Source organism: Xyrauchen texanus, chromosome 44 (genome assembly GCF_025860055.1).
Source record: "Xyrauchen texanus isolate HMW12.3.18 chromosome 44, RBS_HiC_50CHRs, whole genome shotgun sequence".
Classification (NCBI taxonomy): domain Eukaryota; kingdom Metazoa; phylum Chordata; class Actinopteri; order Cypriniformes; family Catostomidae; genus Xyrauchen; species Xyrauchen texanus.
Window position 1 is genome coordinate 22,891,791 of NC_068319.1, and position 26,793 is coordinate 22,918,583.

The 26,793-nt window shown below is 37.8% G+C and overlaps 1 protein-coding gene across 1 annotated transcript; it reads right to left on the reverse strand.

Annotated features, from left to right (window-relative positions):
- Window positions 1-412: 412 nt before the first annotated feature.
- On the reverse strand, window positions 413-26,381 carry atp8b5b (ATPase phospholipid transporting 8B5b). Its single transcript, XM_052117056.1, has 28 exons — window positions 26,216-26,381; window positions 20,975-21,052; window positions 20,771-20,826; window positions 20,565-20,678; window positions 20,169-20,267; window positions 20,007-20,068; window positions 19,715-19,787; window positions 18,429-18,499; window positions 18,253-18,335; window positions 17,858-18,016; window positions 17,670-17,758; window positions 17,386-17,579; window positions 17,034-17,242; window positions 16,908-16,951; window positions 9,986-10,151; window positions 9,657-9,845; window positions 9,387-9,502; window positions 9,142-9,306; window positions 8,927-9,038; window positions 8,268-8,373; window positions 8,029-8,170; window positions 7,711-7,894; window positions 6,667-6,890; window positions 6,486-6,569; window positions 5,901-6,146; window positions 5,021-5,159; window positions 4,796-4,926; window positions 413-1,830 (listed from the first exon to the last, which is right to left on the reverse strand). Exons 2-28 carry the CDS (start codon window positions 21,027-21,029, stop codon window positions 1,576-1,578), a joined length of 3,567 nt encoding a protein of 1,188 aa, XP_051973016.1. The 5' UTR covers window positions 21,030-21,052; window positions 26,216-26,381; the 3' UTR covers window positions 413-1,575.
- Between the last annotated feature and the right edge of the window lie 412 nt (window positions 26,382-26,793).

Sequence of the window (26,793 nt, forward strand, 5' to 3'; positions counted from 1 at the left end):
CCAATCAAACTCACAAATGCTTTTTTTTAGTGGTTGATGAAGGTATATCTGGATCAAAGCCGGAGCTGCATTAGGACAAGTGGCTTGGTAACGGCATGTTACTCGGACTTCCTGTACATTTTGATTTCCTCTACACTCAAGTAGAACACATTGACAAATCAGATCACTTTAGGAGGCACAGTTGAATCCAGGACATCGCAGCATCATTAAGGAGCCTCGTCTTTCTTCTAGTGAAAGTCTTGGAGTAGATTTGTTCAATGTTCTCAATAATGTCATGTTGGTCAGTCCATGAACAACTGTACGTGCTATTGTGCTTGGGAATTTTCCTTCAATGAAAATACATCTATTTTATGCTTGTCATCGGTTTATGTTAGAGTAGCCCTCGATGATTATCCCTAAGACTTAAGCAAATCTATTAGAATGGCTCATCCCACAAATGCCTTGAGCTCAATACATTTATTATTACAAATATTATGTAGATACATTTTATCTGGCATTTAGTAAAAGAATTGTATGAATGCAATAAAAATCCAAAAAGGTTTTCTCAAAATTAATTGATCAGATTTATCATTAATCAAGGCACATTTGCATCTTTGTACAAAACATGACAAAATAAAATAATGTTGAATCACAGCACATCAGCTTTGATGATCATTTCCATTGTTCATAAAAACAAAACTCATAAACAAACAAACAAAAAAGATTCACAAAAATTGTGTCTCAAACAAATTAAAGGAACATGAAATCTGTTTGTGAAGATCTCATTAATCTCGCATCAACTTCTTGTTGGCACTGTGTGTTTACGGACAAACATTATGTTTTGCAAACAATTAAATCTTTAAAATTCATTATGTCCTCTGGTCTTACTACAACCGCATGGATGGTTTGTTATTATTGTTGTGTATTTGTAAATGTGTACATGTGAGTTTTTAATACTATATTACAAAAACCTCTCAAGTGACATCATTTTCAGCTCCTAATCACATAAAAACATTCTCATTGTTTCAAATAATCACAGCCTCTTCACTCTACAGCCTCACATAACTCTTATGTGAAATATTTTTCAAAGTGAATATTTCAGAGTACTTTAATTAAATATTACTTGAAATACCCCATGATGAAACACTATTTAACCTGTTGTTAACCCTGGTTCTTAAAAACCCCATGAAATGGCTTGATGGGCGCAGAATTCTGTCCTTTTTGACATATTGCCCATTGAAAAAGGAAGTTTGGGCTGGACATATTAAATGATTCATAATTTGTAATTTTTTTTTAAAAGCAAATAGGCTTTCATATCATCACAAATATTAACCATGATATGCTTCTTGCTGGTACATCCTGGGGGGAAAAACATTCTCATTTCGACAGCATTTGATTGGACAAAAATCTGTTTAGTGCATCAAGACAATTTTTAGTATCACTATTTTTGGTCCATTATCCCGGAAGAGAAAGACTGTACATTTTAAATGTGTATATCTGATAAAAGGTACTTTTGTAAATATTTAAGAGTACACTAGCATATAGTGTAGTTGATGTTTCACCAATGCCAAAAGTGAATTAAAGCTTGTTGGCAAGTCATCTCTGGGGCTCCTCAAAGATGATTCGATACGTCTGGGGTGTGCTGTCAGCCACCGGTGTCTCAGTGTGGGGGAAGAGAGAGGATCTGGTCTTAATTGGTATACGCAGGAAGCGTCCTGAGGTGACCAGGTCTCCATAACCACGAGCGTGAGAAAAGGCATAACCAGATCGACGTGTGCTGACTCGTCGCCGTGATAATCGGGTAGGAGGAGGTGGAGGAACAGATTTGGCTTGTCTGACCTTATGCCGTACCTGAAGAGAGGAATAATGGGGCGGGGGGAAATAGGGAGAAATTCACTAAAAATGAATTGAGCCTCTAAAGTGCTGTTTTAGCACCTGATTCACTTAAGGAATATTGCAAATTCGGTAATGCCACAAATTTGCCAAATGCAATTTGCATGCCACATTTCCCCATCTTGCAGGCTGAACTCAATGGAAAAAGATTATAAACATATTTATCAAATACTCACCCATTGACAAAAAGATGTCTTGATGCAAGTAAAACATGCAGTAACAGGCACGCAACACTTTCCTTAAATAAATTAGAATTATTTTACATGGTTAAGTTTATAATAGTTCTCATTTATCCAATCTCGATAAAAATCTTATTATTTATGTCCGTTATCACAGGAAAATCTCATTGTAGTCATACAGATCTCACTTTATTATCTGTATAGTGCTGCAACTGTCACGGAGATGATTATTTGTTGGTTTTATTTCATTTCTGTTAAAGGAACTGTAAAATTTGAGCAATCCTCTGAATAGCAGGCTAGCAGCTAAAGGTTTGTTTACTCGTCAACTCTTCTCATTGCTTTGGGTGTCATACATGTTTGACAAATCACAGGCTTCAGCTCCTCCCACAGTCCATCTGCTCCCAAAAAGTACCTACCCCAGATTAGGAGCTAAAAAAGTCAAAATAAGTTAAACTTTTAACCTATAAGAGGTACTACAGTTCCTCATGTGCGAAATCGACAAAAAGTTAGTAGTTCCTCAAAAAGTACCCAAAACAGGCTTCAGTTCCTGGAGTGGGAAAGGGCCCTTGGGTTCCAAAACCTGAATCACCTCTTTAAAATATCTGAAGTTATGAAGCCTAAATTTACACAGAAAGGAGGTGTGCACTAAAAAGAATATACTAAATTGCCTAATGTAAATTAGCTTGGTGCAATGCTTAACCGGCAACTAGTGTCTGGTTAAACTAGATTGTAGGTTAGTTAAGAATTCTGCCCAATACCATTTGTTTCAAACGAACAAGAGGTAAAGGAGAACGAAGCAGGATGAGGCTTTTAATATTGTACAAAATGAGTCATTTATTTATGAGATTATGACCCCAGTGGTTTTGGATTCCAGAAATAACTGTGACATTACGCCTCAGCATGCTGCTCTTTTGCAGGGAATAAGATCTGACACTGCCATCCTGCTAAGTACTGGCACAATGCCTCAGACAGTTTCTATCCGGTTCGAGGGCAGAAGTGTCATAAATAGTAAACATATAGTAAGTAAAAGGAGTCCACAAAGCCCATCAAAAGCTATAACACCTGGTATTGTTAGAAAAAAGCTCATAAACTTCATTTGTAGCAGTATAAGGTTTTGATACAAAAGGACCAAAACTAGCCACAAACTTGAGTATTGTGTTGTTAGCTTAGCAACATGCTAACATCAAACTCTACTGAAATCAATTGCGAGTGTGCTGTGCGCATTGTGTAATGAGCGCTACTGTGGCGTACAGAGTTGCTGCCTATGTAGAGTAAGGTGACCAGGGACATTTCTAGTTAAGTGATAAATATGTTACTGAAATTTCACATGTTCCTTATCGATTAATTAAAAAAGGTGGACAGTTTGGATTTGTTATGTATTTTGACCATGGTGAATGTAGTAATGTAATGAACTATATTAAATCATACTCTTTTGAATACCGGTATGTCTGAATGAAATTCTGATACGGAGGTAAAATGTATCATTTGTAATTGTCTTCTGTTACATATGACTTTATTATTTTCTACACTGTATACAGTAGATGACACTGTGGCATAAAAGTGAACTAAACAAACATGTATAAACAATGATTGAATATAGGAACTGTTGCAGCTGACTCCACAGCACAGGAACACCTGCCTTTTGGTTTTTCACTCTTCTTACTCTCTTCTAAAATTTCTTCTCTTCTCCTCTCTTTTCCTTTACCTTTGCTTGGAACTTTATAAAAGTAGGACGGTAGGGTGCTAACTTGCTTGCTGGCAAACTGGCATAGGAATTTCAAAATGAATGAGCTCACCTGACTACCATTTCCCTCAGTATTACAATTGAAATCATATGATACAATTACGCAATGTGTTATATCAGGGCCTGAAATTCATTTCTGAAGGGCTGATTGCCCCCCTTAGATGCCTCATATTGTAGGGGAGTTTTCCACTTTGCAGTCATGACACAAAGATATTCAATATTGTATAATAATAATTACACTATTTCAACAAACTATTTCTATCAGTTATCTCAAATAGTATATCCTATGGACCTGTTTTTCTTAATTATACCTTTTATTTTGATCTCTTGTGCATTATGATGCTTCTTTTCAGTCACTTCTTTCCTAGCAAAGCACAATGTAATCTATGCTGAAATTTGCTGACTTACATTTATTGTTATTCTTTGCAAATAATACATTTTTCCATGTTAATAATGTCATATTATATATTATAAAATTTTTATAATAAATAACAATATAACTTCTTTATAACATAGTTAATATGTGCCTCATCTCGAAGCTGATAACGATGATGATGATTCTTTTCAATTGCGCATGCTCCTTGGTTCAGTTCTTAATGGCAAAACTAATGCGAACAATTAATCAGTAAAGGAAGACGAATGACTTAAAGCTGCTATAGCGAGCAGCCCCCTCTGTTGGTCAAAATAAACAATACATGGTAAACCTTGTTGCCAGTAGGCTTAAATAGTGGCTTTCTTGCCATGTATTTTCCCTTTGCGGACTGGTATGAACGTGCAGTAAAAACGGGGACATTTCCGTGGAAAGCTCCAGTCGGGGACAGACCGTCAAAAACTGGGACTGTACCAGGAAAACGGGGTCGTCTGGTCACCCTAATGTAGAGCATTCCATTTCAATCACTAATGATGTTCCATTTCAGCAGCATGCTGCCTTACAACGTAGCTTCATCTGTAGGCCATAGACAGCAAGGGTTATTAGGTTTTGAAAGTTACTTCAACTTACCTTGTCGTTAATAGTGGGCTTGACTTGAATGAAGAAGAACCGTTTTGCCACCACCGGCAATGAACACAATATAGTGGTCAGGAATATGGTCAGCCACACGTTCGGCTGGTTTAGCGAGTTTCTCGCAGCGCCTGAGAAAGATGCACATTGAGAAACATGGTGGCATAGGATACACACACAAACATGCAGGATGAAAGGATGTGGTTGGGATGGAGGGACACTCACCAATGAAAGGGAAAAAGGAGGGGAAAATGAGGTACATGCCATTGCTGTACAGGGTGAAGGTAACTGCAAAATACACAGACAGACTCCCCCACAGAAAGAATTGATTCACTGCCGTCCAATAGTTTGTGTCCAAACCCAGCTAAAACAAACATGGCCACATTTAGATGTTGTGTTTGTACTGTACTGTATGCAAGAGTGCATACACACTGTATACAGTATGTGTCTAATTTGGAAAACAATGGCCCCAAAAAGTATTTGGATACATTTGGACACTGAAGCCTCACTTCAAAAGTACTAAAACAAAAAGTAAGTACAAAAAGTACTTCAAAAGTAACTGCAATAAATTGGATAAAAAAATATCAGTGCAGATTATATCTACAGTAGTTCAGAACTAGCTTGCAAATACTTTAACATTATGATTGCAAAAACATTTTCAAAGCTACTTTTATCCAAGTGGTCCCAAAGTCATTATTGTGGAGGTATGAATTCCCCTTTAGGTTACCACTGGTGTCCTAACAGAGTAACCACAGGTGTAGTTCATCACATAAAATGTTATACATGTTCCATTTGATACACAGAAACTGTTCAAATACTTTTGTCTTAATATGCAATAATATACTATTGTTTAAACATTTAAAACCTGACAAACATCTTTTTAGAGAAATGAAAAGTTTCAAATATTTTCAGGATTTTGACATTTTTTAGGCACGAGTTTTAGCTAACCAAACAACTATATCAATACTGTTATAAAGTATGTGATTTGTTATAAAGTTTATGATTTTTGATATTTTGTGCACAAGACATGAATATGCTTATTATCATCCATACAACATATTTGGATGTAGTGAATTGTGTTTTTTAGTCCTAAATGAGAATTTACCTGCACACTAACGGCAATGAGCAGGCAGGTCTGTGCCAGCAGGGCAAAGGACTGATAATCTGCAATCTCTTTGCCGTCATCTCTGACGGTGTCACACATGGCTGCCCAAGGAATGAAGAAGAGGATGAGTGAACTGTAGCAGCTGTGGAGCAGGATTCTCGCAAAGGCCATTTTACTGAAATACTGGTTCAGCTGACCCGGAGCGTAGAGTTGAGGGTACTGGAAACTCCAGCGGTCATTGACGTCCTGCACACACGTTTACATACTTACAAATGCATATATTGTGTTTCATGATAGGACCTGTAACACGCTAATTTGGGGGGAAGCCATTACAAATATCGAGAGTTTAGGGCAAATTTGCTGCAAACTTGCCACTGATCATTTTCACATGCAAATGAGTTTTACTGCAAACTTGTGGCAAAATGTCCAAAGATTTGCTGCAAGTTCACCAATACAGATTACATTTGTGGCTAGTTTACCAGAACACTAGATTTTTTGTAAGGGGAGGGGAAACCTACATGAAATTTGGAGACATTAAATAAACATTTAGATTGACATTTTGATATCATATCATATTAGACATACTTGATCAAAGAGACTTAGGCCAAGAACAGGTAAAGCTGTATACATCAGGTTGTAGAGTGTTATGAACCACTCATCATACACAGTCTACGGAGAGAGCAGAAAAAGCAAACATTAGGACAAAATTTGCATCCAATAAAACATTCATGTGACTTGATTCCAAAGACTCTGATTTCCTTCTTACCTGAGCTGAAAAGCCACAGAAGAAACCATACCAGAAGTGGACGAAGGTGAAGGTGAAGTTCTTGTAGAAGAAGTAGCGGAGGAAATTACACATGCGCAGATAGGACCAGCGGCCGTGGACTAGCAGGAGGCGCTGGAGGTAGCGGAACTGGGCGAAGGAGAAGTCACTGGAGAGAACCGCCTGCATTCCCTCCTGCCCACTAATGCCAACACCGATATGGGCAGCTATAGAGGAAGGATGAGGGGGATACAGTATGTTAGCAAGCAGAACGTCTATCCCTTATTGCAAACTTTTTCACTATTCTATGCCATTTTGAAGTGTAAGTAGTGCAGGTAGTGCGTTTACACTGAAAAAAATAAAGTGTACTAACCTTAACCCTAACCAAATATGCCATTGTGTTTCACAAGTACCCGGATGATATACTTCTTGAACTGAAAAGACTGGGTGTGGATGTTAGAGACTTTATGCTCTCAACACTCAGATTTCCCGGTGTAGATTTCCCAGATGAAGCAGGTTTATCGGCCTACAATGCTGGCCTGACAGAACAGTTTCAATATGGCGAAAGTGGAAACAACTGAAACTTCTAAGAGGATAGCACCTTAGAATATTGAATGAGTTGAAAGAGTTTAATGATTTACCATTACCCCAAATTTTGTGAATTCTCATAACTCAAGTCGGCTAAATCACATGCATTTAAAAAAAAAAAAATTAACTGACAAAGATAAATGCCTCTGTGTAGTAAAAAACTGTTCACGCTGACCAGGTTTTAGTTCTAGTTGTTTTTTCAGCATCTCGCACAGTAGTACTGCATTTTTAGGGGGCCATATAAAGTTAAAAACCGTTAATTTTAAAAACAAGTTGAGACACTTGCCCCCGGTTTAATTTGATGAGGCGCATCTAGCTTTTTTAGCACAAGATTTCAGTTGGTCTGATGGCCTTGCGCTCAATTTGAGACAATCCTACCTTTTGAAAATTAATTTGCAAGATGCCAAGAACATAGTGCAAGTACACAGTACATCACCTGAGACACAGTGGAACACTCACTCTTGATCATGCTGACGTCATTGGCTCCATCTCCAATGGCCAATGTCACAGCTTTCTTGTGCTTCTTGACGACTTCCACCACTTGTGCTTTCTGAAGAGGAGTGACCCTGCAACAGATGACTGTCTGGCACATACATGCCGTCCTCAAGAGCTCCAACTGCATGTCCTTCTGCAGAGCAAACGCCTGGCCAGAGAAACAAGGAATAAAACAGTTTTGTCTACCAATCAATCAGTCCTTTATTATTGCAAAACTTGCACAAGATGGGGAATGGATGGATGGATAATTTCAGTAAGTAATTAAGTTTACATTTCTCTTACCAAACTGTGGCCGTTAATGACCAGTCCATAATCTCCATCGACCTCCTCATCCTCTACCACTTGAGATTTTTTACCGAAAAGTCCGCTCTTCACAATGGGCGGCTCGTCTCCTGATCCTGGTGACATCTTTCTCCTGGCATTCCTGTATGTTACCACAGAATAGAGGTGTCTTAATACCACATGATGAATCCATTTAAATGCTTTAGAAAATGGTGCTCTGAAGGAGAGATGGCACTCACACAAGCTCCTCTCGTACTTCCTCTGCTGTATTAGAGGCCACTATGAAGATCTCTTTCATCTCCTCTCGGAGCATATTGCAGGCATAACCAATGTTCTCAGCAGTCTCTGTGGGGCATTGTAATGGTTACATGAACAAAGTGCTGGAAACTTTATTGTAAATAAGGTTTGTCTAATTTGTCATCTTCCACAACAGATGCAAGTCCTCAGCACAGGATGTTTGTGTGCTGGTATCTCCGCAAGGCTTCTTAGGTCAACCAGCTTCACCAGGGAGACCATGTTGGTCAACAATTATTCCATTTTGTTGTTGAAAAATATGGCTATACTGGTCCATCAGCTAGACCAGCAAAAAACAGCCTTGAACCTCATGGATATTTATGCTTGTGTAAACTGAATTGAAATTTTCACCCCTGTCACCACTCCTTACGTAAAATGACTGCACTCCAACAGTGACAAGCGACAGGACATTTTGTGGGTCCAAAATCCAACTTCACAAAGCTGTATTTATATTTAACTTCAAATATGTTCAGACTGTTTAATTGTGGCTTTGATTACGAAATATTTTGCTTGCAGAGTGGACAGACAAATTTCCATTTCTTGTAAGAAACTTCTTGTGTCATGCCTGGTTAGGATACATTGAGGTAAGTGTGAAAAAACTCACCCTGTTTGTCTCCAGTCAACACCCATATTTTTATGTCAGCTTTAGCGAGTTGCTCAATGGTCTGAGGCACTCCATCTTGAAGTTTATCCTCCACTGCAGAAGCACCAAGGAGCTGTGCAAATACACATAACTATACTTCAGAGAAGAATAAACACTGAGAAACATTATTACTTTATGGTCATGTTGTAAGATAATGTTCTGTGTGATGTGACTACCAGCAGGTCTTTCTCGATCTCTTCATAAATGGCATCCAATTTTTCCTCACGGTCCTCCAGTGCAGTGCTGGCCTCATGGTGGCGCAATCTCCACTCCTTAAACATGTCTTCATCTAAGTCTTTATAAGCCAGAGCCAGTGTCCGCAAACCCTCACCAGCATATTCCTGCAATGTGTTAGTTGAGCATAAGTACCGTACCTTAAAAAACACTCACACAGACCCATAGAAACACAAATGAAACTTACATTCAGATGTTCTGTGGTGACCTCCATGAGTTTGGAGCAAGACGGATGCAGTCTTTCAAAGATAATTGTATCAGCTCCCTTACAATAGAGAATCAACCTGCCCTCTGGATTCCGAACTGGAAAAAAAAAACAAACACACTTGACAATGTTTAACACATTATTCTGCCTTGTAGGGGGTTGTTGTATAATACATCACAGTTTCATATAATTCAACATACTACAAAAAAAATTATCGCTCTTATTTAGGAATGAAACAGCTCATGGGCTCACCAATAACAGACATTCTCTTGCGGACATTGTTGAAGTCCAGCACTGCGAGTAACTCATAGGTTTTGGGGACACCCATTTCCACCACAGAGATAGTCTCTGGGGTACGGGCTCGGAATACAAACCCAAAATTCCTGGCTGCGGTAACCAGTGCTCCCTCGTCTGGAGACTGAGCCTGGTAAAATAGCTCTCCTGTTGAGAAAGACAGAGTCTATCTTTACTGTAGATGTGGGCAAATCATATGGTTGAATGTATTTTCTGTGTATTAATACATTGAAAATCGGGCATGAACAGTCAAAAGTGTATTTAAGCTTGCACTAGATGTCGCTCACCCTCAGTTTTCTCTTCTGGCATAACAGTGTGACAGAGCGCTAGCAGACGGAAGAATGATTGCACCTCTGGAGAGCCCATCTTCACTGTCTCCACCAGCTTATGGTCATGGAAAGAGAACTTTGGGTCGGCCAGTTGGTTCCAAGAGAAGTCTACCTTTTCTGTCTTCTATAAATGAGAGGTAAAATGGGGGTATTTGTGACCATATATCCTTATAGTGCAGCATGCTTTCACACTTAATGGGGCAGGTTGTCACTGCGGGAACCTGGTTTTTAATGACGCTGATTTAAAAAGACCTTGTTTGAAATACTATCTAAAGTGAATTAAAGCTACTGTCCTAAACTGAATTTAAAATGTATTATATGCTATTTCATTGATATCCAGTTCAATGTATAGTAAATAAATTATTTGTTATTAACATTTTTATTGATTCATAAATTAACACAAAGAAAAAAACAACATATATAGTGAATCAATCACTTTTAACATAAAACTCCTACTATATCCCCTCCCCCTACCAAATCCCCCCGACAACCCTGTGGTCAATCGAATATAGACACACACATTAAAAAAACACAAAACTAAAACAACAACAACAATAAAAGAAAATACAAAAATCAAGTATAATTTTAAAATAAAAAAACTCTAAATTACTCCCTCCACCACCCCTCCTTGAGATTCCCCAAAAATGCTAAGTAATTGCCCCATTTCTTATTGAAAAAAATCCCTAACTCCCATCCTTCTGCTTGACCCAAAAAATAAATTAGTGATGTCTCCATCTTCTGAATAGCATAGCCAGTAGATGGGTGAGTCCTTAAAACCAAGCGTATAAAATTTAGAAGGGGCCCAATAAAATCTCTAGATAGAGACTTTACTTTTTTTTAATCCTAGCCCACATTCCCTCCTCCAATACCAAATTTAAATCTTCCTCCCATAATCTTTTGAGAGTATTAAAAGCTCCATCCCCCAGATTCTGAATTATCAGAGAGTAATACACTGATGCCTCATGACCCTTCCCAAAAGTAGCAATCACCACCCCCAGAGTATCTGCCGCTCTAGGGGACTGCATGCTACTCCCAAAAACAGTACAGCGCAGGTGGCACAGCTGTAAATACTTATAAAATTGAGATCTGGGAATCCCAAAATGCTGACTCAAATTTTCAAAAGATCTCAATACTCCACTATCATATAGGTCACCATGTGTATTAACCCCCCTCAAAATCCAATCTGAACAGCAAAAAGGGGACTTATTAGTACATAGTTTAGGATTCAGCCATATGCTCGAGGCTGCGTTAAATAAATATCCGAGTTAAACACTCTGGACACTTTTGTCCATATTGAGTGTAAATGCAAGATAACGGGGTGTGACTGAACTTCTCCAATTAGTTTGATAGAAGGACTTTGCAGTTTCGAGATTGGAGCAAGAACTTACATTTTCAATACAAAACCAGGAAGGGGCTCTCTCAGGTGGAAGCGACCAATGAGCCAAATGTCTGAGACCGAATGCATAATAATAAAACTAAATCTTAAGTAGACCTACCCCACCTTTGTCAATCGGCCTATGTAATTTGTTGAAATGTAACCCGAGACATTTTCCATTCCAAATGAAGGACTTCGCTATACTATCAAATTGCTTGAAATAAGAGACATCTACAGGGAGAGATTGTAGTAGGTAGTTTAATTTTGGAATACAATTAATTTAAATAACATTAACCATCCCAGTCATTGATAAATGTAATGAAGCCCACCCGCCCACATCATTCAAAAACCTTTTTATTAAAGGGTCAAAATGAACTCTGACTAAATCACATAAATTTGCTCAGAATACAATACCCAAATACTGAATGCACTGTTTGGGCCATTGAAAGGTACCTGGTTGAAAAGCCGTTACTGGGCAGTACGCAGTCAGAGCTAAAGCTTCAGATTTAGACCTGTATCTCTCTCTGTATCCCGAAAATTTAGAAAAGGAATTGATAATACTATGATATGATAATACTAGGCATAGATCTAGTGGGGTTGGAGACGAATAATAAAATATAATCTGCGTAAAGTAAAAGCTTATGCACCACACCTCCCGCCATCACCCCTAGAAAATCATCCTCCTTTCTTATCGTGGCTGCTAATGGTTACAGGACAAGACAGAACAATTATGGGGAAAGAGGGCAACCCTGTCGAGTGCCCCTGTTCAGAGTAAAATATTCTGAAATGAATCAATTTGTTTGTACCGCCACTACAGGGTGTCTATGAAGTAACTTAATCCATCCAATAAAAGAATTTCGTAACCCATATATTTCCAAAATCTTAAAAATATAATCCCATTCTACCATATCAAACTCCTTTTTGGCATCAAGTGAGATGGCAGCGACCGGAGTCTGATCATTCGCTACTTACCACATGGTATTGATGAAACGCCTAATGTTATCAGAAGAGCTATGGCCCCGAATAAACCCCACCTTATCTAAATGATGTTCACATGCCACTTAATGTGCGGACCTCCGCTTTTAATTCTGGGAATGCGGAGGAGCATAAACAAGCCAGTTATGCCCTTCGTAACACTATCAGAGCAGCCAAACGCCAGTAGAGGCATAAAATTGAAGGACAGTTTAACATCACTGACTCTAGAAGTATGTGGCAGGGAATTAACATCATCACGGACTACAAAGGGAATAAAAACTCGTAAAACATAAAAAGCCGTGAACACCACTGCCTCTCTCCCAGATGAGCTTAATACATTTTATGCTCGTTTCGAGGAAAATAACACCGCCCTCGTGGAGAGAGCACTCACGGCCGACACTACAGAGGATGGTTCACTCTCCGTCTCTGTTGCTGATGTAACCCGATCCTTCTGACAGGTGAACATCCGTAAAGCCGCGGGTCCAGACGACATTCCGGGCAACGTCATCAGAGCGTGCACGAACCAACTGACTGGTGATTTTACGGACATTTTCAACCTGTCCCTCTCCCTGTCTGTAGTCCCCACATGCTTCAAAACATCCACGATTGTGCCTGTACAAAAGCAATAAAAAATCACTTGCTTAAATGACTGGCGTCCTGTTGCTCTGACCCCCATCATCAGCAAATGCTTTGAGAGGCTAATCAGAGATCACATATGCTCTGTGCTGCCCACCTCTCTGGACCCATTGCAGTTTGCCTACCGCAACAACTGCTCCAATGATGATGCCATTGCATTTACACTACAAACTGCTCTCTCCCACCTGGAAAAAAGGAACACATATGTGAGAATGCTGTTTGTAGACTACAGCTCAGCATTCAACACCACAGTGCCCTCCAAGCTTGATGCGAAACTCCGGGCTCTGGGCTTAAACAGCTCGCTGTGCAGCTTGATCCTGGATTTCCTGTCTGGCAGATGTCAGGTGGTTAGAATGGGCAGCAACATCTCCTCATCACTGACCCTCAACACTGGAGCCCAGCAGGCCTGTGTTCTCAGCCCATTCCTGTATTCCCTATACACACATGACTGTGTGGCAACACATAGCTCCAATGCCATCATTAAGTTTTCTGACAATACGACGGTGGTACGTCTGATCACTGACAATGATGAAACAGCCTACAGAGAGTAGGTGCACACTCTGACATGCTGGTGTCAGGAGCACAACTTCTCCCTCAATGTCAGTAAGACCAAGGAGCTTGTAGTGGACTTCAGGAAGAAAGACAGAGAACACAGCCCCATCACCATTAATGGAGCACCGATGGAGAAAGTCAGCAGCTTCAATGAGGAACTCACATGGTCCGTCCACACTGAGGCCATTGTGAAGAAGGCTCACAAGCACCTCTTCTTCCTAAGACAGCTGAGGAAGTTTGGAATGAACCAACACATCCTCACACGGTTCTACACCAGTACTGTAGAGAGCATCCTGACTGGCTGCATCACCGGCTGGTTCGGCAATAGCACAGCCCACAACCGCAAAGACCTGCAAAGGGTGGTGCGAACTGCCAGAAACATCATCAGAGGTGAGCTTCCCTCCCTCCAGGACATCTATAACAGAAGGTGAGTGAAAAAAGCTCGGAGGATCATCAGAGACTCCAGCCACCCGAGTCATGGGCTGCTCTCACTGCTACCATCAGGCAGGCGGTATCGCAGCATCAGGACCCGCACCAGCTGATTAACATGACAGTTTCTTCCCCCAAGCAATCAGACTTCTGAACACTTGATCTCTCATGATCAATATACACCAGCACTGCACTTTATTAATCTATTATCTCACACTGGAATGTCATAATTCTATTCTCCACAATAGAACTACAATAGAATATTTGCCAACATTTTTACATCTAACTGGATCAGGGAAATTGGATTGTAGCTTGGATCTTTGTCCTTTTAAAGAATCAGACTGATCTGGGCTTGTGTCATGGTTGGCGAAAGCCTTCCATTCTTTAATGATTCCCTATAAACTTCTAACAAATGTGGAGCCAGTTCTGTAGCATAAGATCTAAAAAATTCAGCGGCAAAGCAATTTAGCCCTGGAGACTTGCCAGTAGGAAGGGCCTTAATTACCTCGTCAAGCTCCTCCAAGTTTACCTCAAAATGAAGAGAATGCTCAGTCGTTAGTTTCGGGAGTTCTAATGGTTCCACAAATGGTTTCTAATATCTCCATCAGTAGACAAAGACGTGTAACTATAACGATCAAGATAGAACTCTTTTAAAGCATTATTAATAGCAATGGCTGAGGTAAAAATTACACCACCAGCAGATTTCACTGAGGGAATGGTAGAAAAAGACTCTCTCTGCTTTATATATCTAGCCAAAAGCTTCCCTGATTTGTCCCCCAAATCAAAGTATGACTGTCTTGCCCTGAATAATCAAAACTCCACTTTCCGCAACAAAATAGTATTATATCTGTATTTCAATCGGGTCAATTCTCTGAGGCCATCAGATGACATTTGGCGCTTCAGCGCTGCCTCTGCACTTTTAATATTCCCATCCAACTCCACAAGTTTTCGTGCTTTGGATTTTTTGATGAATGAGGCATACTGTATGATCTGACCACCTTAAGTGCCTCCCAAGCCACACCCACAGAGGATACTAAGGACCAGTTGGTCTCCACATAAACATTGAACTTGGGACTTGGATATAAAAAAAAATCTGTTCTAAAAATAAATTATAGTCCCTATCAGATGGGTTCAAAAGTCTCCAAATATCTGCAAGACCAAGATTTTTACACATCCTGTGAAGTGTCAATGTTGCTCTAGGGGGCTTACTCTTTTGCTCCACAAAACAAATTCCAGCTGATATAAAGCCGTTCAGTTTACTCAGACGGACAACCAAGTAATCAGTGAGCTGGCTGTTTATGAGTTCAGCAGATGATGTAAAATACACCATGACTTACTCAGCCTCTCAACTTCATAAAAGGCATCCTTTATGTAAGCATGTAGATATTTTGCGATCCACAGCATCCATTCTCAATCTGGCTGGGAACTTCAGTGTAAAGCGATCTTCCATCAATGCAAAAGTTTCTTGAAGGAAGTATCATTCCACAAAACAAACTCCAGCTGCTAGGTGGATTCAACGGAAAAAGAAACAAAAATTGCACCCAGCTTCCTCAGACAATCTAGTCACTGAAAAGCGAGTCAGTCCACTAATATAAGAAACATCAAATGGCTTACTTACTCCAATATATTTATGAAGGAGTGAGCCTGTTTGGGACATGTAAATACCTTGCGACCATCCTTCATTTCTATTCTCAGTCTGGCCAGAAACATCAATGCAAAAGCGATCATCCGTTGATGCAAGAGTTTCTGACATTCCTTCAACCAATCGCATTGCTCTCGTCGAATTCGCAAAGTCCGGGAACAAGAAAATATTGTGATTCTTCCAAGAAAGCTTTCCTTTGGACCTTGTCTGGCGCAACACAAGATCTTTATCAGATGATCTCAGAAATTTGGCCAGGATTGATCAGGGCCTGTCTTCCTCAGGAGATCCGCGAGCCGGGACTCTGTGAGCTTGCTCGATTTCCAGTTTATGGCCTGTCTTGTCGAGCAGACTCGGGAAGAGCTCGTCAAGGAATTTCACCACATCTCTACCTTCTTCATGCTCAGGAATTACAACAATCCGTATGTTATTCCTTTGGTTTCATATTTTCGAATTATTCCAGTTTTTCCAAAATGTGTTCCAAGTCTGTTTTGGACGCAGGCGGATTAGCGGCAATTCCCTTTCCGATGATTCCAGGTAATCAATACGTTTCTCAACATCTGCCACTCTTGTGACCAATTCAGAGATTTTGCTTCCATCGCTGTAATCGATCGACATATTACAGCAAGATCCTCCAAGTCAGCAACAACATTCATCAGCATGTTGGACAGTTGATGCTGAATTTCTTCTTTCGACGTGCCTTCCAAATCGAGTCCCTGGCTCGCAAGGCCATCAGAGCGTAAGTGTCTTTTAATGTCTCCAGAGTCTGATCATTTTTACTTCTTGGCCATGTTTACCTCAAAGAGCAAGTATGTAACTGGGTGTATTGAATCTCACCAGATTGTAATAAGAAAATAATAAAAAAAACTAGCAAAGTGCGCAGAGCTTGTCTTTACACGTCTGCTTCTCGCATGGCGTCACGTGTCCTCTAGTAAATCCATTATGAAATATCAAAAAATTCATGAAACAGCAACAATGGAAAAGGTAACATACAAAAATATTTAAAAAAATTGGCCAACAGAAACTGTAATAGATTAATTATATATGATTACAATTTATAAATCACATGTGATATCTTGCCCCAGCCTAGTATTTATGAAAAATACCCTTCATGTTTGAATCAGGATTTTGAAACCAACATACAAAAGCAATGCTAGAGAAAACATATTTGTGTAATTTGATTTTTTTATATAAAGTTATAGCTTTTGTGGCAACTAGCCCCAGTCTCCCCTATTGATTTAAGGAGAATATTGTAAACAAAACGAACAACTGACCTCAGTGATTTCTATCCTCTGCCCAGCAAAGTCCACAACCTCACCTGAGGAACATAAAAACATGCGTTAAGTTACACACTCTACTTAAAACTCTTACATGCAAGTGCAAGCTCTTTCAGCTCTTACCATATGACTTTCCATTGATGGAGCACCTGTTGAAGGTCATGATGTTCTGGGTCAAAGTTCCCGTCTTATCAGAGAAGATATATTTGATCTGACCCAGCTCCTCATTGAGAGTGGTTGTTCTGGCCTGGGCTGGTGTGTTGCTCTTCACATGATACATTTTACGGTCCCAGTCAATGAAATAGCTGTTTCCCAGACGAAGGATCTCCACACTATTGTCAGTGTGAAAAGAGATTTTGAGAATTGCGACATCAGCTGAGATGTTTACAATAATTGTGTTTTTCAGGTCTTAAAGCTATAAATAAAAATAACCAAATAATTTTCAGCACTTTATTAAGTTAATATGAGGACTGACCTGACATAGAGAGAGATAGGCACAACAGTGTTGAGAATAATAACATAGGACCAGAAGGTGAGAAATGCTGACAAGGCTGCATTTGCTCCATCAGCTCTGGGAAGAAAGACAATGAAAGAGTTCCCCTCCTGGTATTCCCAAATCCCATTCCCAATGGACAAAATGGTGCACATGAAGGCCAGGAAACCAAAAATCTGACGAGCAAAGAAAAATGTTTGAAATTAATTTTATCATTGGGTGGCAAACGTACATGTGTATACACTCGATTAAACTTGTCTACTCACAAACAGCACCAGGCCATTCATGAGCCGATCAATGCTGGTTCTCTTGAAGATGGACTTGCCAGAGTTCTGCATTAGCTTTGTGTCAGGACCTAACCAGATTTGGAAATTATCATCATTATTATAGAAAGGATATAAACATCATATCTTTATTTTAAGATTCATATGGAAATGTATCAATATATCGCAACCTCCAAACACCACGAGTCCAAAGCACCACTCTGTGTTTCTGAGTGTACATCCTCTGAGCAGAATTCTCTCATTATCTAGAGCAAACGTCTCTCCTCCCATCGTCAGAGTTCCTGTGAACTTATCCAGACGGTTGTTTGGAGGCTCACAACGCACTTCACCTGCAAGTGAAACAATAAAAGGATAATGTTTTTATACTCTATTTAGTATAGGTGGTGCCAAACGGAAATATCTATCTATCCATCCATACATACATCTTTTTTATCCATCCATCCATCCATCCATCCATCCATCCATCCATCTATGATTACTAAAAACATGTTTTTTTTTGTTGGATTAATGATATAAATTTACTGTAGGTACAGATACTGTAGATATACTGTACAGTGCCACTCACCATTGAATGCTGCTAGTTTCTGGATGTCATTGCCTAGCTTTCCTGTAAGAGTCAGCGCCTGTTTCACCTTCAGGTTAGTCTCCCTGTGTGAGACAAAGATACAAACAGAAAGACATGATGGCTCTGGTACATTCATAATAGAGTCCAAGTATATATTCACATGTTCAGCTACTGACCCATCCAGCTCTGCTGTCTCAATGTAGACGAGATTCAAAGGTTCACTGCTGGAGAGCAGCAACAGATCAGCCTACAGCACAGGGGAAACATTTTTCAGTATGTCAGTAAAATGTCAGTAGTTTTAAAGGAAAACAAATGCTACATGTTACATTCTTTTAATTGGTTAACTGTAAGTTAGTTACAGTACCTTACGATGTAGAGTGAACATTTTTATTATATTTAAGATGACAATGGCATGACATTTTCTTTATATTATTGTAAAAATTTAAGCTTTTAGAAGAAAAAAATGGTAAGTAATTTAAAAAAGTCATTAGTATTAATAATAGTGCAATATGTAACAATTTTCATGTAATGTTCACCTTTTTTTACCAATGTGTTAAAGGCTTGTAACGCAACTTAAAAAATTAGCCCTTCGTGGACTTCCTAGTTTCCTATGAAAGCCTGTAGACTGATTTTCATGCATAGGGAGTGGGTCGGTTTTGCCAGGAATTCCAAAGGATGTCACGTTTATGCACTCTCCCGAGAGTCTTCTAATGAATCCGTCTGGCTAAGCGGGGTCGAGCGAAAACAAGAGTGAACATCAGCAGGGCATTTGATTCCTGGAGGGAACTTGGGAAACCTGAATTGGATGCATTCTTCTTATTGGACAGGTGAGCTTACATCACTGCAAAGCATGTGAAATATAGTGCCATAAGGATTGATCTGTGTAATTTTAGCTAACTTGCTCTTGCCTGCTAACGCTGATGAATTGCAAGCTACCTTGCTTCGTAACTTTCAAATAATTTCAACGATCTTCTCTTTATACTAAAAGTCATACAGGATCGATTTAAGTAAATACGCTGGTTTCTTGATCGTAGTACAACATATGACATACAAAACATACAATAGTGCAACATAATATTGCAGTGCAACAGTAAACTGTCTGGTATAGTTCGGTAGTATGTAGCTGTATGTGTGTATCAGTACGCTATGTTAGCTGTTAAGTCGTTTTAGTTTAGTCTCAAAGTTTGTAGTAAAACAATCATAACTGTGTAATTTTAATTATGCTTCCTCATCTGTCAGCATGATGCCGGTGAATCACGTTCTCTCTTTGTACGTTACGTTGTTGTTTTGGCTGATGCATGCGTCCCTATGGAGTGTGTGCACGAGTGCAAGTGCAAGCAACAGGTATCTGGCTGCAGTTCACTTAATGGCCACAGGTGTCATTAATAACAAGGGTTTCTGAATCTTACATACTGCACCTTTAACAAGATTTTTGTTTAAGATTTTTTGAATCGTTACTCACTGTGACAAACTCGTTGTTTTCCAGTTTGATGATATCACCCACTTGAACATTCATCCACTTCTCACTCTTCAGCCTGGTTGAGATGATAAAATTGAAGAGTGGTGTAAATGTTATTATATATTTTCCTGCTATTGTAACTGTGAATCTTTATTTTACCATTAAAAACCCTCTATTCTCATATATACACAAAATTTAGGACAGTTTAATACCATTCATCACAAAAGTTTCTTGGAAAATGCAGATGGAGTAAAGTACATGACAAATGTATAACTCCACAGAGGTGAATACTCACTCTCTGTCAATGAGCACTTCGACTTTTCTATTGTTCACCTGCTTGTCATTCTTGTGTCTGGTCTGTGTGAGGTGAATATGAGAACACAAGATGAAAGAGAGACATAATATGACTGAAGACACATGATTTCATGTAGTGGACACAGACAGGAAGTGGACTCACAATGTCATCAGAGAGATCTTTGGCTAGAGTAATAGACAGCACCAGCAGCAGAGGGACTACAGTAGTGAACCAGGACAGGGACGAGATCTGCGGAATCAGCTGTTTAACACAAACACTACATTTGTTAGAAATATTCTTTTCACTTAATAAAAGCTTATTTGAACTGTTTGTACACATTTTAGCAAAGATTTGTGTCTTTAATCAGAAACACTGATTAAGATTTTATCATTTGAAAAGATTATAGCTGTGCTTTCAAGAAATCATATTTTCCCACCATTGAAAGTTATGAAAATTCACTTTTTGATCAGCTTTCCTATCATTTATCCAACTCATCCCATGGGAAATAATTTACCCTATAGACAAATATGTGATGATCTAAGCGTCTAGTTAAGATACCTGCAAGATGAGGAGAAAGACGAAGTAAGCGTTGGCCAGCCTCTGAAACTGCTCGAACAGATTGAGAGGGAGGAAGGTGAAGATGTTGTACTTTGAAGTCTTGATGGCATTGTTCTATAAGGACAGACATACGACACACTCAGATCACACACACTGTATGAAAAATAATGTCCATTTTTCATTTTAAGGAATTTTTTTCTATTTACCGCATATTGACATGACAGATTGAATTCCCTGTCATTTGCTCGCAAATGCCTCTCCTCTGTGGAGAAAAAAAAGATAAAAAAATAGACATAAACACAGCATTGGAAACATTAAGTTAAGAATCAGTTTGAATTGTGCATATATGAACTGAAAAAGAATCAAGTTGTTTTGGCCATTAAACATCAGTGTAACTGGTTATGTTATACCCTCTGTTTTCTTTTTCTTAATGTTTATTCCACACGCTGACAGCAAGGAGCCCATCTTTCTCTGATCACATCATCACACTGGTATAAAAAAGAAGACAAAGATATTCCATAGTCATAAAAACACAATTTAAGAAACAATATTCAGTTCTCCAGTGAGATTTGTTGTGCATTTGGGTTGAAGGCAGAGCCAGAAATGAATCAGAGCTCTGAGCAAAAATGTGAAAGAAAGTAAAGAAAAAAATGTAAAATAAAATTATAATAATAATAATCAAAACAAAGCCAATTCCTCTGATAATATTCCATTCTAATCCTAGTTATGGGTTTAGTGTCTCTGCAGACATATTGAGCTGTATCTGTCAGATATCTGTAAACACGTCACAGAGGCGAGACTTGTTGAAAGTGTAGCTAATATAACGTTTTTTTTGTATTATTGAAAAAATCTAAAATCAGCTTTAAAACCACTGAATGTGAAGTAACTACTCTAAAGTACTCCAAAACTTAAAACAGCCAAATTCTACTCGAATTCAGAGATTGGCCAATTATTTAAAATATATTCTAGAAGTTTTTATTGTGTTCTGATATCTTGTGTATTTGAGGATGATTTGATTTAGAATCGAATCCTTTATTTTGGTCACACATTATACACACAGTTTTTTTGCATATATGCAGTGAAATTTATTAGTTTTCACATATCCCAGCTAAGCTGGGGTCAGAGTGCAGGGTCAGCCATGATACGGCGCCCCTGGAGCAGATAGGGTTAAGGGCCTTGCTCAAGGGCTCAACAGTGGCATCTTGGTGGTGCTGGGGCTTGAACCCCCAACCTTCTGGTCAGTAACCCTGAGCCTCAACCACTGAGCCACCACTGCCAACGAATTGATTGAATTGATGTATTTGACAAATGGATGAGACGATGTGTTTGAGGGGAAAAAATGTCATCATAAAATTAAAAGAAATCAAAGAGGTGGAAATATGACAACATATTTACACTGGAATTTGCCGTGTAGTTCCAAATTATTTTCCTTCTAAAGTCAGACCCCATTTGTCGATTTCCTGACAAGCACAACCATGCGTCAAAAGTTCATGTGCCAAAAATGTTTTTGATCACTTTTGATCACTGGCTAGCGAGATACTATATTTGCAAAGAAGTGAAATATTGCTGTTTTGGTCTCAGTACTGTTAGGCTTTGGTATACTTAATATTCAAATGTTTATATTTGTTCATGTCTTGTGCATGCGCCATGCACAACTGTAGTTCCAGCTGAGGCCACTGGGGGCAGAACGGAAATTTCGAAAGCAGACAAAACATTCTTTCAACTATTTCAGACTGAAATATTGCCATTCAGTAAAAAGTACATTTCTGACACTGGTTGGATGTTCTATAGCAATGTGTACAGTTTTGCTCCAATAATAACTTTTCTAATGTCGTATAGCTGCAGAAGTCACATTATAGCTACAGTCTATTACAGTTATAGCCAGTCTACAGCTGTACACTGACAAAAACAGTTTGTGGTGAAGTAAATATAGCAGAAAAGATGAAGTAGTTTCAACATTGAAAAAATGTGAACTTGAAAATATTCAGTAAATTCTGCATTTGTTGCCATCTCAATTCAAACATTTAAAAATGAATGCTCAAGCTTACAAGAAAATATTATTTATGATTGTTTATCTTTACAATGTGTCATTGTGTATTTATCCTAAAGTAGAAAACCTTAACATTGCAGACACATTGGTACTTTGAATTCATTTCAATGGTAAACAAAGTAATTACATTTTACTCAACTTTTTGAAGCTGGTGTTCCCAGCATGCTTGAATAATTAATGAGCTTGCATGCATGGTTTTAGTGTTTGCAAGTTTATTTACATGTTTATTGTTGGTTTTGAAGTTACATTTGGTCATTTCTTGTTTTGTGAAGTCTGAAGTTCATTTTATACTTATAAAATGAATATATATATACCATTCATGATATAAATGTATCTGTTGATCATTTCCATCAGCATGTGTTCAGGTCTGCATGTGCAGGTCTGTATTTTGTTCCTAATTCCAGCTATGCAAGGTGATGTTGTCTGATAGACTACATATCATGCATTAAGCTTTCCTGTGGAAAGCTTTTGTGTGTCATGTGGTACACGATTACTCATTTGTTTATAAGGAAAGTTAAAAATGTTAATTTATCTAATAAAATATTCATTTAAATTTCACTAAGTTTAAGTACCATGTACATCATTGTTGTAAGTAAAAGTAACTGTTTTAAGTTAAATATACTCACTCAGTTCAAACATCATAATGTTGTGAAGAAAAGTAGATTTTATACCATTAAAATTTACTTTTAATATTTACTAAAACGGTGTGCAAAAACTTTTTACTAAGTAAATCTTACTAGTCATTCTTTTCCATGTATGTAACAGTGCATCTCACAAACTCTGCATTAATATAAGTGAAACTGCAGGTACAAGACCTTATAGATACAGGCACATCATAATGGATTATTTTATTTGTCTGTTAATGTCTAACCGTGGTTGATGATTAACTGGAAGAGAGTTCAGTGTATTTTACAGCTCTGTGGCTTATCAGCAAAGGGTATTGATGAGAGGGGGATGTATTTACACATACTGTACATGTATAGACTAATTACATACGCACACACTGGGAGATTATTTATTATTACAACCATTTTCATAGACATTAGTCGTTGTTCATTTAACACGAAACATTCAGTCTACCGCTTGAATAATTTTAAACATAGGCTATATACAATTACTGTTAAATGCAACAATTCATGCTTGTTCATGGTTTGTCAATGCCTGTGAAACACATATAGGGTTTGTGAAGGATTCGATATATATATTGTATTAAAAAAAAAATCATAATAACTGACCCATCTGAAATTGGAAAAAAAAATGAATGCTGCCACTAATAACCCTGAACATTAGACCATGCTCACATACCTTCATCTTAACCTTTATCTAATCTAATATTACAATGACCCATCTAAAACCACCGCAATCACTTAACAGTCAACACACCGTCAACGCCCTTGAAAATAATTCCTATGTAGTATCAAAAAGTATGAGCCGCTCCAGAAAAACTGGATTAAATGATCAAATTGAACGCCTATATCTGAGGCCTTTACTGTTTACATTTTGTTTTGTTAAATCTACTGTAAAACCACATCTGTTGTTGCAGAACGTTACTGAAAAAATATAGTGATGGCATTTCCAGCATTTCACAGTTCCCAGCTGTATACATAATGATTTTGTGTTAGTTTACCAGCCTAATTATTTAACAATATTTTGATTAATACTTTCAAGTGTACTGATAATTACCATAAAAACACATGTGGTATAATGAAAGGCTACATGATTACTTGCAGTTAAACAATACTGGCCTCTCCTGCAACTTGGCCATCAAAACATGGACTGTTTGAATTAATTTTTGGTGTCTTTATATAACTTGTGGTAGCCTATAATATGACTCTATATAGCTGTGTTATTTATTACTTTATTCATTTGTCTTTGTACATTTGTTATTATAATTTATATCCATCAAGGATAATGTCGTTGTCTTTAATGAAATTTCATCACTCCAAGTGTACCTCTCCACTATGCTGTTTGTTGTGAAGACGGATGTAAATTGTCATGTGACATCATATTTTCATGAATGTAATTTTTTGTTTCCAAACTAATTTATCACGACATTTGACATGTTGATATAGGATTTATGTGCTATAGTTAAACTGAAAAATATTTTTACAAATATTTTATCGACAATTTGCATTTCCATCAGTTTAATTTTGATGCCATAAACCTATTTTCACAACAAATCCTTGGATGGAAATGTAGTTACGGTAAGTCTATGTCATTTTTGGTCACTTTCTGGTCAGTTACAAGAAAAAACAAAAGTCTGATCAGTTAGAAAAGGTATAGCACACTAAGTTAGAACAGTCTGAAGGTCTGTCCCAAGTTTGGTGTAGCTCTAGGTGTTTTGATCTCGGTTTAGGGATTTTAGGGATACACTAAACAAAGTATGTATACTAACAGAATGTTGTCTTTGTCAAGCCATAAACATAATTATTACAATACTGTACAAGTATTAAAAGTATATGTATTGTCTTTTTAAGTATTTTTCACAGGAAATTCTAAGAAAATTTTATAACACTTTATAATTAGTTTGTATTTATTAGCGTTTGTTAATAAGAACTAATGGTAATACTTTACAATAAGATTAACAACTTTAGTTAACATGAACTAACAATAAATTAAAGAACTAATGAAAAATTCTTTATCAGCATTAATTAATATTGGTTGATATTAATTTCAACATCTAGTAATACATCTTAAAATCAAAAGCTGTGTTTGTTAACACTTGTTAATGCAGTATGAACTAACATGAATTAACAATTGTATTTTTAAATGCAATATGAACTAATCATATTGCTTAGTAATAATAGTATATTTATAAATAAACATTAACCAAGATTATTAAATACTATAAAAAAATATTGGTCATTGGTTGTTCATGATACCTAATGTATTAATTAATGCTAACAAATTAAACCATATTGTAAAATGATATGTAGTTAATTGTAAATGATACCAGTAATTAATATTTTTATATCTAACAGTTATTACAAAAGTAGTCTTTTTATATATAGTATGAAGTTTTACAGTATGATATTGTAACTAATCAACATGTTTTTACTATAGCATTTTTATGTTCTTTTTCGATTAAAATGACTAACATTTTACAGTGCTCTAACATAATCGATAAATGTCACATTGACTGAAGGTTCAGTGACCATATACTGATGTTGACGGTTAATGGCATCAGTCTAGAGATCTCCCCTCAACACCAGGAAAACACCTGACCCTTCACCATCTTTATACAAGAGCCAACATGGAAAATCACACACCCTTAAACATACTCACTTTGCCCGATGCCTTATCTCTTTGCCTTTGACAAATCTAGACAATACTGTTTATAAAGTCTATTATGTGCTATGTGTTATGTTTTCTGGCTATAGAGTTTCAATATAAAGTTACTTAATCTATTATTCATTTTTTCAACAAAGCACAATTCACCACATGTGCTTCTAGCTAATGTCAATGAGTAACTCACTTTGAGAGTGAAAAACATTTTTCTCTTTAAAAATAAACTTACAAGAATTACTCCTCACAAGGTCACTAAATGTGTATTATATGTGAAAAGTGGACCAACCAAAGAAGTGAGAACATATAGCCATACCTGAGTCAAACGTCTGTCATCCAAGATCTCTAGAGAAACAGCAGCGTTACAGAGTAAAACACTACCACATAAACATGCGTGGAAAAAGGCACTTAAAACCTCACTACAGTTCCCATAATGCAACAAAAAGTGAGGCCCGAGTTGATAAGAGATTTGAACAGGTATAAGTTAAGGGTGTAGTCTGACGTGACAAGGAAGAGGTTTCAACTACGGTAGGACTGGGTGGAGTTACAGGCTGCAGTTTGGTCTATGGAAAGGGTTAAGTGACTGGGAAGTTGAGTATGCTTTGAGGAAATGGAGGATTTTACAGAGTATCGTGTCCAGGGAAAGAGAGAAAGAGCAAACAGAGGCTGATCTTTGGACTCTGGTGGGTTGGAAGAAGGAAACTGGTAAAACGGTTGGATGAGGGAAGTAGGTGAAACGTTAGAAACCATGAGTTACTGCTGTTGACATGGCTGACTATATTTAATAGGCCCAATTTAAAATCTTTCCTAGTTTAGAGCTCCAAAAAGGACAAAAAAAAAAAACATACAAGTAGTCCATATAACTTCTGAACATGCTTCAAACAAATAAGGCTG